We start from the raw sequence: 15210 nt of genomic DNA, 5'->3' as shown, positions 1-15210 counted from the left end.
TACACACACCCCATACCCACCCCAACCATACAAAGTATGCATAATTCTGAATTTTTAGCAGGATTAAAATCATGATTGACTAATTTTTTTTAATTATGTAACTAATCGCGATCAGGATTTTTTAATAGTTTGACAGTCCTAATTTTCAGTGGGCATGTGATGATATACCGCAAATCCCTACCTTCATTTACTTCACAGTAGGGTGTGTGCACGTGTACATGCTTACACCCTGACAGACTTGAGGGGACATCAGACTGAACAGAGGTTTAACTATGCTCAGTGAAATTCAGAGCAGATTTTTAAAATATTGTGGAAAAGCTGATGCTAAGGCATTCAAATATGTTATTACCAGTTTCTTTTAAAAAGTTTTTCAACATGTGTGATTCATAGTTGGCAGGGTCAGAAGGGACCTAAGCAGATCAACTAGCCTGACCCCCTGCCATGGGCAGGAAAGGATGCTGGGGTCAAATTATTACCCCAGCTAGGTGGCTGTCTGGCCTCCTTTTGAAGACCCCCAGGGTAGGGGCAAACACCACTTCCCTTGCAAGTTGGTTCCAGCTCCTAGCCGCCCTGACAGTGAAGAAGTGCCTCCTGATGTCGAGCCTGAACATGGCGAGTCTGTTCAGGTCCCATAAGCGTAGCCCTTGTATTGCACTACTGCCTGAATCCTTTATTTTGGAAACTCACTTTTAGTACGTCTGTCTTTAGGATTATTGCACCGTGCTTTCAGTGTTTTCCTGTTCAATACAGAAGACAAACTGCTGCTGCAGCAGAGATCAGATGCTAAAATTACCTTTCCAGGTAAGTATGGAAATATTTCATGCTAATGAAAGAGTTGTATTGTTTCTTTCATTTTCTTATATAGTTTCTTTATACAAACTATAGGATAAACTTTCACTGACAGAAGAAAGTTATTTAGTTTTAGGCATGTGCTTCTCTAATGGAGAGAGAAGTGATTAGCTGTGCAAGCCTGAAGTCAGGAAGAAAATAGGGTACATGGCTGGTGGCACCTTAGAGACTAATTGGATCAGAGAAACATGAGTTTTAGTGAACAACAACCTACTTTGTCGGATGCTCTGGAAAAAGGGAAATGGATGTGAACATAAATTAGAGGCTTAGAAAACTTGTCCCTTGCTTGTTTATACTTGCTTATGAAAGTACAAGGTGTGTGTGTTAAATCTTTCAGTGGGCAGGGGATTTGAAACAAAGTGAAAGGAGGTTGCATAGGTCTGTACAAATTGAGCTTAGTCCTTTTGGATTGCCCTCGGAAAGGGATAGTTGAAATAACTCAGGGTGAAGTGGAGCAGAGGAATGTTTTGGGGAGGCAATCAAAGGCTTGTAAGTTTGAAAACTAGTGCCTTTGATTTTTCCTTAACATTTTAAGTAATATCGATTGGTATAACTAAATACTAAACATAATCAGCTGTGAAGAAGTGTATTCTCTAGCATCTGTTGCTTATTAAATTCCCAGTAACTGCTCTGGGAATAGCCCACAAGCTATATATATAGCATGGTGTTTGTTCCTTGGCTGACTTGGCAACAGTAGATGCCCTATGCTGTTCTACAGAGGGTACAGCTGCACCAAGACAGTAATAGGCAGTCACATTAATAGTTATGTCCGTTAGAAATATTATCAGGGGAAGAACCTCTCTGTCAAGTTCACTTTTAATTAAATTTGAAAAAGTCCAAAAATTTTTTGGAGAAGCATTGGAGTTCTACATACTGGTTTTTGCAACATTATTCTTTTCTGAAAACTTACTCCTTGCAGATTGTTTTACCAATACTTGTTGCAGTCATCCACTAAGTACTCCATTAGAATTAGAAGAAGGTGATGGTATTGGTGTACGAAGAGCAGCGCAGAGACGATTAAAAGCAGAACTGGGAATTCCCACGGAACAGGTAATGGAGAGAATCTTGATACCATTTGGCTAAGTTATGAAGGGATAATCCAACAAATGCAGACCTGCTTGTTTGCATTTGGCAAGCAGTAATTATCAGGCTGAGACATGTAGAATAACTTGCAAATTCGATTGTGTTCAAGATCCTAAAAATGTTGTCTGTTACCCCACAGTCTTCAAATACTATTTGTCATCTTCAGTCTAAAAGAAGGCAGCCGAACAACTTGTATGAAAAAGATGTCTTGTTCATTTTCTTTGGAAATAAGCTACAATACTCCCAGACCTCAAACGTTAATTAGAGTGTCTTTTAACTAACTGGTTGGTGACTCAGGAGAAGGACTATAAAAAATTTTGTTCAAGTTGAATTTAAGTATATTGACCAGTTTTCTCTACCTTATTCCTGTCTTACTAATAATAATCTTGTATGCAGGTAACTCCAGAAGACATCTGCTACTTAACACGAATTCACTACAAGGCCAAGTCTGATGGTATCTGGGGAGAACATGAAATTGATTACATTTTGTTTGTGCAGAAAGATGTCACACTGAGTCCTGATCCTAATGAAATCAAAAGCCACTGTTATGTGACACAGAAAGAACTAAAACAACTCTTGAAAAAAGCATCAAGAAATGAAATTAAGATTACTCCATGGTTCAAATTAGTAGCAGAGACTTTTCTTTTTAGGTGGTGGGATAACTTGAAAAACCTTAATAGATTTGTTGATCACAAAAATATACACAGAATGTAAAAAAGCATAGGCACATATGATAATACCACACTAGTTGGCTCTATGGTAACATTAATTCTTATAGCTAAGGACTGACAGATAGCACATCTGGGGCATCTTTTGTGGGAATTTACTATGAAAGGGGACAGTTTATTTCTCTTTTAAAAAAGTTTAATGTTGGTGGGGAAACTGCTGTTCTTCTATGTAGCCTAAGGTAGAAGGACCTGCACCAACAATAGGAGCATAATTTAGTCTGAGTCTATTCAGTTTTTGGTCTTTCTTTAAAAATGAGAGCCAGCTGTTACATTTTTCCAAAAGTAACTGATCAATGTATGAGGCCCCTGGCAGGTATTACAGTCCAATTAGCTTGTTAATTGCTGCTTAAATGGTAACTGGGCCACAAGTTCAAGGGATCCACGGCACCACAAAAAAGGAAACCACCAAAATACTACACGTTTCTTGTAATGTTTCTTGCATAATATTTTGGTGGCTGGTTTCCATCATGCCTTAAATTGCATGTGTGGCACCAAGGTTGCTGACTGGCCTCACAATGTTCCCCACAAGCCAGCAATCCAGTTGATCCTTGGCAGGCTCCATAAAAATGGATTTTGGCTTCCTTGTGGATATTCAAGGGACTTCTCATCAAGGGGAAAAAGTACTTGAGAATAGGCAGAATTCCATCAAATTGACAAAGTAAACTTTTCATAGTTTGTCTTAAAATTCTTATATAGACTGTGTCTTGTTTCAGCTGTGTCCCATAAGAAGTTTCTATAAAGGAGTTGCCAACCTCCTGTAGACAAAAGTTCATTGTTTTTTTTAAATTTTCCTGGATTAATGCAAGCTTGAAATTCACAAGGACTAGTACTGCAGTCTCAGTAAAAAAATCTACTTGCCACATGCTAAGTTCTAACTGTTGTAAGAGGCATCATTTCTGCTGCAACTATGATGTACACAAGGAATGTATTGGGTTTTTAAATAACATTTTACCCCTCTTCGGCTGGTTGATGACTAGTTTTCTAAATGTCAGCAGTATGTAATACCAGCTTTACTTTGTGCTCCAATGTATTTTTGGACATGATACTGAAAAACCTAATTTTTCATTTGATGCATTAAATACTAAAACTTAAAATATCACTTATTTACATACCACATCCACCCTTTCCCCCAAAATCAGCCTTCCAAAATTCAGGTACATATTGTAAGCAATGGAATTAACTGCAGCACAAAAATAAATTTAAGGACAGTATAATGGCTGTCAGCTGTTTCTGGGGGCAGGGGATGGGCGGGGGGAAGGAGTGTGGTCTTCAGTTTGGGCAAGGTCCTTTGGGCAGATGTGATAACTTTTATTAGATCAACTAAATAGTTAAAAAGAAGTTCTTTGCAAGCTTTCAGGCACCCTTTTTCAGGCATTGGGAGATTGCTGCTGTTAAGAGTTCTCCAAGGTAGAAAAGAAGCTAAAGTAAACAAGTCTGTGAAGATGCAAATGAGTTCACATTTGGAATACAAAGGGTAAAAGATAAGAGGGGTGGAGGAGACAAAAGTGTGAAGAAATGCCAGGGGTCAGCTAAAAGCAAATTACCTGGTGCATTTGAGGTCTGGCAGGTTGCAATAGGTCATAAATCCAATATCAATATTAACGCTATGATTTTTTTGTATCCAATAGCTTTATGAAGTGAAGTTCATAAACTCATCTACAAAAGGTGTTTTATCTTCAGCTCACAATTTTAACCCTTTCACAGCTGCTGCAAAATTTATCAACTTAGCAGCTGTGAAACGGTTAAAGCAAGCTTTTAACTGGTCAGGATCCTTTGAAATCAGCTTCTGGCCCAACTCTAGATGTTTTGTTTTTCTTTATTCTGCCTTCTTAAAACTAGGGGCATGTGGTATGTGAAAAAACATGGTAGCTAGCTTTTAAAAACAGCTTCCTGTAAATATATCAGCACAATGCCCCTTTTTTAAAGCATTTATGTAAATATAGATGGTAGATTTAAAAAATAAGTGAATGAAACTAACATCTGAATTATTAAGCTAAAACAATGATTTCCAACCTGGGGGTTGGGGCACTGGGGTGCCATGAGATGCAAGGAAGTGAGGTGTTAGGATGGTAAGCAGCTAAGTGCAGGCTCAAGCTTGTCCCTACTACCTGGACTATCCCCCATCCCAACCACCAGGCCTTTCTGCAAGGAAGGTAAGCACTGTAACCTATAAATTATTTTTTGAATCAGTGCCATTCAAGTTGCAGATGTTATAGAGTGGTGCTCAAGTCCAAAAAGGCTGAAGCAGCAATGAGCTAAGCCATTCTTGCTGCTAAAATATTTAAGTGCACAGAACACAAGTGTTGTTTAAATGCATACGTGCATTTTCCCTAAAATGTGAATAGCTTATAAGTAATCTAAAAGGGTACCCCTGAAAATTTCAAAAAAGTGTCTCAAAACTTTAATATAAAATGTGTGTTGGGATTTTGTTGCTGTGTACTGGTAACTCATTGCCAAGGACACAAGTTACCGGGCTGTGGAGAACTCTGTTAAAATTTAATTACAAATCCAAAATAAAAAACAGCTTGAATTAACTTATTCCATTCAGCCAGAATCATATCTGAAATGCCTAGAGAAAGGTTTCATCATCTTGTAACATAGGCAATTTTTCCTCCCATCAAGTCACTGGACATTTTTTTTGAAGAAAGGGTAATTCTAGGATTTGAAGCTCTATGTGATAGCATGCTATGCCAAGTCTCTTGCATAAACTTTTAAATGGTTGTAAACATTCTCGATTTGGTTTCAAAGTAATTTCAGCCAGTGGTTTTTTTTGTTCTTTCCCTCCAGTTGTTTCTGGGACCTTGATGCAACTTAAACCCAGTGCTGCAGTTTAGGAGTAACATATTTGATCCCTGCCTGCCCTTGTCTAACAAAAAAAAAGTGCATTGTATTAGAATTGTCAGAAGTCCTACAAGCTCAAATAACAGCAGAACACTGCTTCCCCTCTCCCCACCCATTACTGCAATAAAGCTACTTTAGTTTACTATGACTAAGTCGAAAGCCACATTAGTCTGAAGTCAGGCATAAGGCAGGGCAGTGTTATACCTTAGAGTAGAGCTTCTCAACAAGGATGACACAAGATCCTTTTAAGGTGCAATGGGATTATTAGCATTGGAAGATGTGTAAACAAGTACGCATGATTCACAAGATAAACCCAGAGACTTCAAATAGGAATCTGTAATGTCAGAAACACACTCTCTTTTGACTAAATAGCTGGCATTTTCTAAAGGGTGCCTCGAGTCGAAATGCGAGCCACCTCATTAAAAGTAACTCATTCAGAATCATAAATGTGTACATTTCTCTCTCAAGCAATGGGTCTCTAAAGTGCCACTGTGCTCTTCCTTCTGTCTGACTTAGAACTAAATTAACATTTAATGAAGTCCTGATTTTAAATAAAGCATGCCTTTTAAACTGTGGAGTAAACAAGGAAGCTCTAACCCTACCGTGCTTCTCAAACCAAAATTCTAGAAGACATCAGTAGTGTAAAAATATTTCTAAATGCAATACAAATTAGAGGCTAAAGTCTTCTGGTAAGACTATAACATTTCATTGAAATCAGCATAGTTATTAAAATAAGTCTTTGATTTCTCTTCAGCACTTACAGTCATTTATTAAAACTAGTAACAAATGCTGTTGAACAGAAGTGACACACACTGCAACTGAAAATTACGTAACCAAGTCTGAACATCTGCCAGAACATTTGCAAAGATAAGCAATAATTTTAAATTAAAGAGCTGCTGTCTTAAAGAAAAAGTTACCACGTGTTTGTACAAGGCTTTTTTGTTATTTTGTATACCTACAGAAAATATGTTATGTTGCATTGGACTCTCTTGTATGAATTCTGGAAGATATTTCAAGGAAATATTTAATACACAATTGATCTTGCTATAGTTGAAAATTAAGGAATTCAAATGGACAAGCTTCACACATAGTGGTGCAGTACATGGGTTTTGCAAGTGAAAGCTAAATGTTTTCTATACCCAAGAATGCAGATTAGGAGTAAACAGAAGAGAACGACTGAACCCAATGTTTGACTTGCAGGTATTTTTACAGAACTCAAATAAGATCAAAATTGTGAACTCAAATAAGTGACCAAAATTGTCCTGTTGACTGGTTTTGAAAACTAGAGTGCATGCAAAAACCCTGAAGTAAAACAAAAGATGGACTCTAGTTTTCAAAACCAGTATACCTACATAAAATATGCTACAGCATGTTCTGGTTTAACTGCAGTGTACAGTGTTTTTCAGAGTAAGCGGTTTGATGAAGGAAAGGTTCCCACTTGTGTTCCCAGAAGATCCCAGTTCAAATGAAGGATGAAAGGAGGCATTATCAGTTGCACAAGGACAGAAGTAAATCTCTGGCTTAAGGACAGCCTCAGTATTTGATGATTTATCACAACTGCCAAATAAGTTTCAGCCTGAACAGCTTCTACATCAAATACCAGAAGCCCCCCACACACACATTTTATGTTCTAACCTCTATCTTTAGTAAGCACAAACCCAGGGGCTGAGCAGTATTAGCTCCCTTTCCTCCCAGCTGACAACTGTGTCAACACCATAAGAAAGAGCCACTTGGTAGTGTGAGTTACCTACAGTTAATCTAAACTATGATCTTAACCATCTGAAAAGGTTAAGCACAAGCTCCACAACGTGAAGGGAAATAGTTCCGCTTTACTTCTATTATTGCAAAATAAAGCACCTATTTTTTTCCCCAGCATCTCTGCTCACTATGCAAAGGATTAAGTTAAATGCTCTTTAGAACCATGGATGGAACAAAAAGGTCATTCAAGGCTGAGAACAAACAAATACAAAGCATATTTTTTGTCTATTTTATAGGCCACATGCCATTTAAGAACAGAAACAAGTAACTGTTTCTATTAAGATGATCTGCAACTATCAAAACCCTCTAATCCCAACTTTAGGTTTCTAACTGATAAAACAATTGTCAAAAACTTTGCGTGTCCTGGAGAAATCTAATCACATTCATAGATTCATAGATTAAGGGTCGGAAGGGACCTAGATCTTCTAGCCCGACCCCCCGCCAGGGCGGGAGAACAACAAAAAACCCCAAAAAGAGAAACGGGACTCAAATGAGTCCAGCCAGGTAGGCATCCAGCCTCTTCTTAAAGACCCCCAGGGTAGGGGCCAGCACCACTTCCCTTGGAAGTTGGTTCCAGCTCCTAGCCGCCCTAACTGTGAAGTAGTTTTTGTGGATGTCCAATCTATACCTCCTCTCCATCAACTTGTGCCCATTACTCCTTGTTATGCCAGCAGGCGCTAGGGGAAACAGCGTCTCCCCCAAACCCTTCTGGTCCCCCCTAGTGAGTCTATAGACAGTCACCAGGTCCCCCCTCAGCCTTCTCTTGTGGAGGCTGAATAGGTTCAGGTCCTGCAGTCTCTCACTATAGGGTCTGCCCTGTTGTCCCCAGATCATGCGGGTGGCCCTCCTCTGGACCCTCTCCATATTGTCCACATCCCATTCACATGAACTGAGCATAATAATACGAACATGGCATCATGATGGAAATTGGTGGCAAATTAGATGGAGGTCTTCATTCAAAGCTTTGGCTCCGGTGGTGATATTTCCATCATGGCTGCAATAATGGACTCTGGATCATGAAACTAAAATGACACTCTCTCTTTTTACCTTTAGACTTATATATTAAATGGGGTCCATGTGTGCTTTTTACCAGTAATTTATTTCAGATTTTTTTTTTTAAGAAAAAGAAAGCTAAAGACAACAAAGAAGAATTTTCATATAGATGTGTTTTAATTCAGAAGAATGCTTTACCGTCTTTGTGTTTTACCAGATTTCCTTTTGCCAGACAGTAAGTGCTTAGGTTTCAGGTCAAACACATGTCTATCTGCTTCTCCTTTCTTGCCCAGGCGATTCATTTTCTTCTGAGAATTCTTCATGATAGTCTTAACCTTCTTCACCATCTATTTAAAAACCAATGTATATTTTATACAAATAAATTAATCCTTATCTTTTAAACAATATTCTACTTAAAAACCTACAAAACCCAAGCTACAATGTCAAGCAGTAAATATAAACTACCCTGGGCAGATTTAGTGACAAAGGTAGGAATGTCAAAGGTAGGTAGGCCATATGTTAAGAAAAAGTACACAAGCTGGGGGGAGGGAAATCAATCTTCTATCCTGGCAAAGTTCCTTATATTAAAAGATAAAGTTTCCTTTGAAAAGAAACCCTGGGCAAGCACGCAAATATACCAATAGTGACCTCCTGGGTTTCTCCTTTCAGACTACGTAAGAGGATGTAAGGTCTAGAGAAGACTTCATTTCAGTTTAGACTGCTATTTTTCCTTAGAGTCCTAAAACAAATTGACTCCAAAGATATATTACCAAGACTACTAAGAGAACGACATTTTACAAATTACCTTTCTTGCTCTGTATTGCATTGTACTTCTAAAGACTGTTTATCAACTAGTTTATTTATCCAAATCCAAGATGACTGAACTTAAGTTTTAGAAGACGTACCTCTTCAACTACCCAATAATCAGATTCAATACATGAAAAAATAATAAATTTATTATAATTTTCCACATATGGAATCTATGTTTATCTTAAATTTGTCACTCCCTCCGCTGCAATGGAGAAAGCAGTAGCAGGCAGCGGGGAGACAATACGGCCTCGAAGGCAGATGGTGGGGCTTGACATCTGCCCCTTGCCTCCCCACATCCTGCCCCCTACTGCCTGTCCATCCCCACCACTTGCTCCCAACCTGCAACCCTGTGTCCCCATTCCCTCATATCAGTCCTCTCTGCCCCTCCTGCCACTTATCCTTGTGCCAGGTCCAGATCTGGATCCAGCCCTGCTCCAGCCTGGGGCGCAGAGTATATATTTGCTCTGGCCCCAGCCCAGCCCTGTAGCAGTGGCAGCAGCATGGCTGCTACTGAGTCGGGGGAGCAGAGGCAGTGGGGCTGCAGGAAGGTGGGGGCAGAAGTTGCTGGGGTACAATCAATAGCTGTGGCTCCGGCCCTGGCCCCAGGTCAGAGCTGGAGCCAAAGCCACAGCAGTCACCTCCCCCCTCATACCTTGTACTCAAATCCAAGACAAGGGGCTTCCCTTCCCCTCCTTCCCCCCATTTAAATGGGAGGGGGGAACCTTGTCTTGGATTCAAGTAAAAAACAGTAACTTCAATGAGCAGAGAGATCAGACCAAACTTCTGATATTAAAACAAAGAGCAAACACCTGAAACCAAGATGTGTGTAAGATTCCACCTCTCCTCCACAAAATATACTGCAAATAGGCAGGAGCAGAGCTTCATACCCAATAACTGAAATTTTTGTACAGATAACAAAAATTCCCATCAACAATCTATTCAAGGATTCTTTAAACTCTCCCTTACAGCTACGTGTAAAAGTTTAAACAAGGTTAGTATACTGAAACAAACCTTAGTATCACGAAGGCCAGACATGTCACGTGGCGGGCGAGATGAACTGCGACTGCGTGCTACAGATGTAGGAGGTTCAGATTCTTCACGTTTCCGTTTCCTTGTAATGCTCCTGGATCTCGCTTGGACTGCATAATGTGCCTGACGTTCACAAAACAAATTAGATCATTAAACTGCAATTAGGACCAGATTTCAAATCAGAGTAACTTTAAAAGCAAAATATGAAAGACATTTTATGGCTTGCTGTGATACAGCGCTCTTGGCTACTGACAGATGAACAGAGCACTATCGATTCAGGTTCTCTGCGCTCTTTCCATTCATTCATATTCAATTCACTTCAGCAAAACGCAGTCTCTCTCATTCAACAATATTCTGCTCTCTTTAAATACCTGCAAAATCTAATTTTGTGCCTCATATTTTGGAATTGCCTTTAAAAAAAAATAATTCTCAAAAAAAATGAATGGGAAATAAATATTGTAGTTCAACAGAAAAAAAATGGGAAAAGCCAAACTGATATATCAGTTAGCAGCTTCACAACATAGAAAACAAAAAAAAGATTCAAATGATGACGATCACCTATTACCCCATGCAGGGCTTAAAATCATCCTCCTAGAGAGGGTAGTTGAAGAGGTACGTCTTCTAAATCAAATCTGGATTATTCCTTGTGCACCCTGTGAGTACTTAATTCAAATGTACAAAAGTTGGCATCCATGATTATCCTACTCCAGTTATCTGACCATTTGGGTCTAAACTGAGACCTCCTTATGGCTATGATGTTATATTCAGACTAAACAAAGGAGCCAAGGTAAATCAAATACTTAAACCAGTAAGGGACAGCACTAAAAAATCATGTAAAATTATTCCAAATAATCTGCAACAATCTTTAACTCATATTTCAGTAGACACTCTTCCTAACCAACATTATTGCATCCTTGAAAATGAATGAGGAATAAAAGTTAGGAGGTTTGATTTTGAGTCCACATGACTGATGTCACCATGTTAGGTTTGTTTACAAGAGCTGGAATCCCATCCAAATTCTGCATAATTCTAGTTACTGGAAAATGGTGCTAATGCAATTCTTTAAAAACATAGCATATTAATCATTTCAAGACATCTAACCAAAATATAACCATAGAGAACACTCCACTTGATGAAGTGTATCCATATCAATGTATGTAATGGACATATTTACTCAGTTTCACAGCTGTAAAGGTGATGTATAGGGGTGTACTGATTAAGATTTCTTGGGCCAATATTGATGACTGATTATTAACAAGCCATATTGGCCAATACCAATCCAATTGCCAATATGCAAGCCTGGCAGCTTGGAGACCAGCATCTGACTGGTAAGTCTGGTGCGGGGGTTGGGGTGGGGGGAGGGAGGAAGCAGGGGAGACTGAATGGGGGGACTGCAGATTGAGGCCCTCATGGTGAAGGAGGGAGTGGGGCTGGGGCAGGGTGTGGAAGGGGGGCCGCTCCTGCTGCTGCGTGCTCCCCCAGGGAAGGCACAGGGGGCACCTGCCCCAGATCTGCACACAGGATGGAGGCAGGCTGCCACTGTGGGCTGGGCTGGGCTGGACTCTTCCCAGTGAGGGGGTTGGGCTAGGGCTGTGCTTGGGGCAGTGACACTGGGAGGGGAGGCTACGGTAAATTTTGGGGTGGCCAGCACCGCCACCACTTGCCCAAAGTGCAGCCCTGGCCCAACCCCCAGCCAGGAAGAGTCTCACGTCACCCACAGCTCCAGCCTACAGCAGGCAGCCCATCCTTGCCCTGCATGCAGATCTGGGGGGCACATGCCCCCTATGCCTTCCTTCCGGGTACACGCAGCAGTGGAAACCACCCCTCCTCACCCCTGGACAAGCTGTTCATGACTGTTCCATACCCCACTCTGCCCCACACTCCATTCTGCCCCAGCTCCCTCAACACAGGGGTCTCAATCTGCATCCCCCCTCCACCCCATGCCTCTCCCCTTAACAGACTTACCAGCTGGAAACTGCTCTCCAAGCTGCTGGGCTGCATTCCTGCCCCTATGAATGGTGCAGCTGCATGCATGCACACAATATTTATTGGCAACATTATCAACCACATCAACAAAAAACAAAAACAAAAACCCAACTGCCAATAATGCCAATTTTCCTTTTATTGGTGCCAATACAATATGGACCAATGTATCAGCGCACCTCTAATGATGTACATGTTACACAAGACTTTCAAAATGCCCAAGCAAATTTATCATGCAACTCCAACAAGGTTCTTGAAAGTGTCACTCTTTAAATATCTGTTTGATCTATTTAGTTATCAAGAAACCTTACCTCATTTTTATTACCCATGTCAAGACCAAGTTCATTCATCTCTTTCTCTAACATCTTCCGCTGGACCTAAAAATAGAGATAATTAAGAGCAGATGCTTATTTTAAAAGATGATCCCATACAGTTCTCTCTTAATCAACAGCAGGCCCATGTAAACACAGTATGCCCTCTTTCCCCTACATATGGGCATCATATACATACGATATGGTGCAGAGTCATGCAATGAATTAACTTATCATGTATTTCTGATCATTTCACTAGTTCTGTACCCACTAGTCCACCTTCACAGGACTCATTTTAAGACTTCAAACTCTAAAGCATGTTTAAACAGTTTCCATACTTAAACAATATAGCCACCCTGTAATAAATATTTACTTCTTTCCTAAAAGGCTTAATTTCACTTCCCCAAAATTACAGACAGCAAGATTCAGCCCCCAGGTAAGTTTTCAAAAAAATAATATCACAGCTTTACAATTCAGTATCTTAAAACCCAGAGGGGGTAACAAACAGCTTTCTACAGTTGGACAGGAAGATTCCCAGCTTCCCAAAGGGAACTACCAATGACTCCCTGCCACCCCAAAAAATCTTCACATTAGTGACCCTTATAAAAACACTGTTTCTCAGCATTTGTTTCTCGCTGCTTCTCAAGTTAGTCTGGTTGCTGCCTCTCTCATTTCTACCTTTCTTTTCCTGCCAACAATTGCAATTTACATATTATATATGAATGAGACTCTATTAGAGACAGTACTCTATACTTGCCTTCCTAGCTGTTCTAGGCATCCTTGGACCCTGTGTATTCTTCTCCTTAGATTGTAGAATCTTCAGCTTCTTTTTTTCTCGAATCTGTTGCGCCAACTGTCTGATTTCCATCATTTCTTCATCTTCACTTTCTGGTTCACTGTCATATTCCCCAGCAGCTTGTCTCAGCTCTTCTTCTTTCTCCAACTCTTCCAGTCTCTTACAATTTAAAGAAACAAAAAGAAAATAAGTTCTTCACATTAGGATCAGAAACACCTTCCATTTCAGTTCACACTGTTAAAGGGAAATCATTGAAACCTTATGATCAGGGCATTCATATGCAGAAAGTTCAAATTCAGTCTCTCATCCTGTGATTTAGAGTGCCTAAGCAGAGGGAGAACATTCCCATCACTGAAGAGAGCAGATCATGCCATCCTGTAACAAGCCTCTAAAGAGCGGCATTGTGTTTCTTCCAAGAATACATTAACGTTTTTAAAAGATAAAAAGTTTCTTTAAATGGATTAAGAATCATGTTAATAGATATATATGGACAAAGTTTCATAAAGTTTATACATGTCAATGCAAACATACTTCTTGAAGCCAGAAGTTAGTAAACTAAATCTAATGGAAAAAAGAAGAGAACATAATAGAAAGTGTAGGATAACGCAGTGTAAAGCTCACCTTCATTATACCAGGGTCAATATAGTCAGCTATATTATGACCTTCCCAGATCTCTGGTATCCTATCATATTTTTCAGATGGATTCATTAGGTCCCAGTATTCTAGGAAAAAAAGCAGCAGAAATTAGCTTTATTTATTTTATTTATTTATTTATTTATTTTTTACACAAGTTAAAATATTTTAAAGAAAAAAAAATCGCCATGCAATGATCTCTGACGCACACTCTTGTGAGTGGTAAAAATGTAGGTGCAAGATAATAAGATGCAAAGTCATGCTTGACTCCAATCAATACCAAATGAGTTAAGATATTCATCAAACAAGAGAAAAAGAAAACCAAATCATCTCAGTGATTCTAAAAATGGGAAGCACAAAGAGGGAAAAGAGCATGTTAAGAATAAAAAACTGGGGAAATCATCTGATAACATAATTAAATATTAATAAGGATGCTTACAGGGGAAAAAGTTAGGATAATTAGGGTGAGATTTTCTTCCTTGAAATCAGCTGAAATTCTTTTGGTTCAATTTCACTTTTAATTATACTGAGACTTGTATAATACTTACTTTGTAGATCTAAAATATAATCATCTCCCATTTCCACTTCAAGATCCCTTTCCTGCAAAGGCATACATATGGTATAAATATTATAAAATTTCCCAGGTACCTAATATACAAATGTATTTGACTATTCCATTATTTATTTCTCCAATTCAGAAATGTCAGATATACTCTGAAAGCCACTTACGGTTTTCTTTTTAGGTAAATCTACTTCCATTCGTTTCTTCCGTGTTACTGCTCCCTCTGGAATGAAGGGTGGCCTTTCCTGAAATCAGTGCAAGATGTTTGATTGCAAAAGCCTCCAATCCCCTTTTAATTTTAATGTTTTAAGTCAGCAACCCAAAGGTGCACTAATGCAAACAGAATATCATTGCTATATGTTCCTCAGTGATAAGAGTTCTGAATTCACTCATCATTTCAGCAAACAATATCATGGATTCAAACAACATGCATCTCAACATTAATCTGTTCGTACTTCAAGTCAGCAAAGATTTTCATAATATTTATATTTCAAATAATATGGAAAAAGGTATAAAAAGAAGTGCTAATGATGACACAACTTACCTTGTGATCTCTTTTTGCTGGTACAGCAAGATGTAATCGATTCAGCACTTCATTCACTTTATTTCCTTTCATTTTGGTTTCAACCCGATGGGCCAGTAGTCTGTCACAAGCCTAGAAGAAAAATAGAAAGTAGCATTAAGGAGGGAGAGAACTTCCAGATAAAAAAAGAGATTAATAAACTATCCTCTAAGCTGTGGACAACTACCTTCAAATACAACACTTCATTGATTTTTTACTTAAAAAAATACTAGTATTGGGTGCTTAAAAAAAAAAAAAAAAAAAAAAAAAAT

The 15210-nt window shown here is 39.1% G+C and overlaps 2 protein-coding genes across 4 annotated transcripts in view; one reads left to right on the top strand and one right to left on the bottom strand.

The window, feature by feature from the left end:
* Positions 1-3518, top strand: part of LOC109291255 (isopentenyl-diphosphate Delta-isomerase 1) — a 4829-nt gene extending 1311 nt beyond the window's left edge. For both annotated transcript variants that reach the window (XM_019508173.1, XM_019508174.1), the window contains 3 exons: positions 709-801; positions 1769-1899; positions 2329-3518. In XM_019508173.1, coding sequence (XP_019363718.1) covers positions 709-801; positions 1769-1899; positions 2329-2646 — 542 coding nt within the window. In that variant the 3' untranslated portion in view covers positions 2647-3518. The remainder of the gene's footprint in view (positions 1-708; positions 802-1768; positions 1900-2328) is intronic.
* Positions 3519-8407: 4889 nt separating this feature from the next.
* The window catches only part of GTPBP4 (GTP binding protein 4), a 23128-nt gene continuing 16325 nt past the window's right edge, over positions 8408-15210 (bottom strand). For both annotated transcript variants that reach the window (XM_019508172.1, XM_019508170.1), the window contains 8 exons: positions 14921-15031; positions 14544-14621; positions 14363-14414; positions 13803-13903; positions 13143-13340; positions 12386-12451; positions 10074-10214; positions 8408-8599 (listed from right to left, as the gene is read on the bottom strand). In XM_019508172.1, coding sequence (XP_019363717.1) covers positions 8447-8599; positions 10074-10214; positions 12386-12451; positions 13143-13340; positions 13803-13903; positions 14363-14414; positions 14544-14621; positions 14921-15031 — 900 coding nt within the window. In that variant the 3' untranslated portion in view covers positions 8408-8446. The remainder of the gene's footprint in view (positions 8600-10073; positions 10215-12385; positions 12452-13142; positions 13341-13802; positions 13904-14362; positions 14415-14543; positions 14622-14920; positions 15032-15210) is intronic.

Source organism: Gavialis gangeticus, unplaced genomic scaffold (genome assembly GCF_001723915.1).
Source record: "Gavialis gangeticus isolate Ggan-Ray unplaced genomic scaffold, GavGan_comp1, whole genome shotgun sequence".
NCBI classification, from domain to species: Eukaryota; Metazoa; Chordata; order Crocodylia; family Gavialidae; genus Gavialis; species Gavialis gangeticus.
This window is presented reverse-complemented; position numbering and strand designations above follow the sequence as displayed.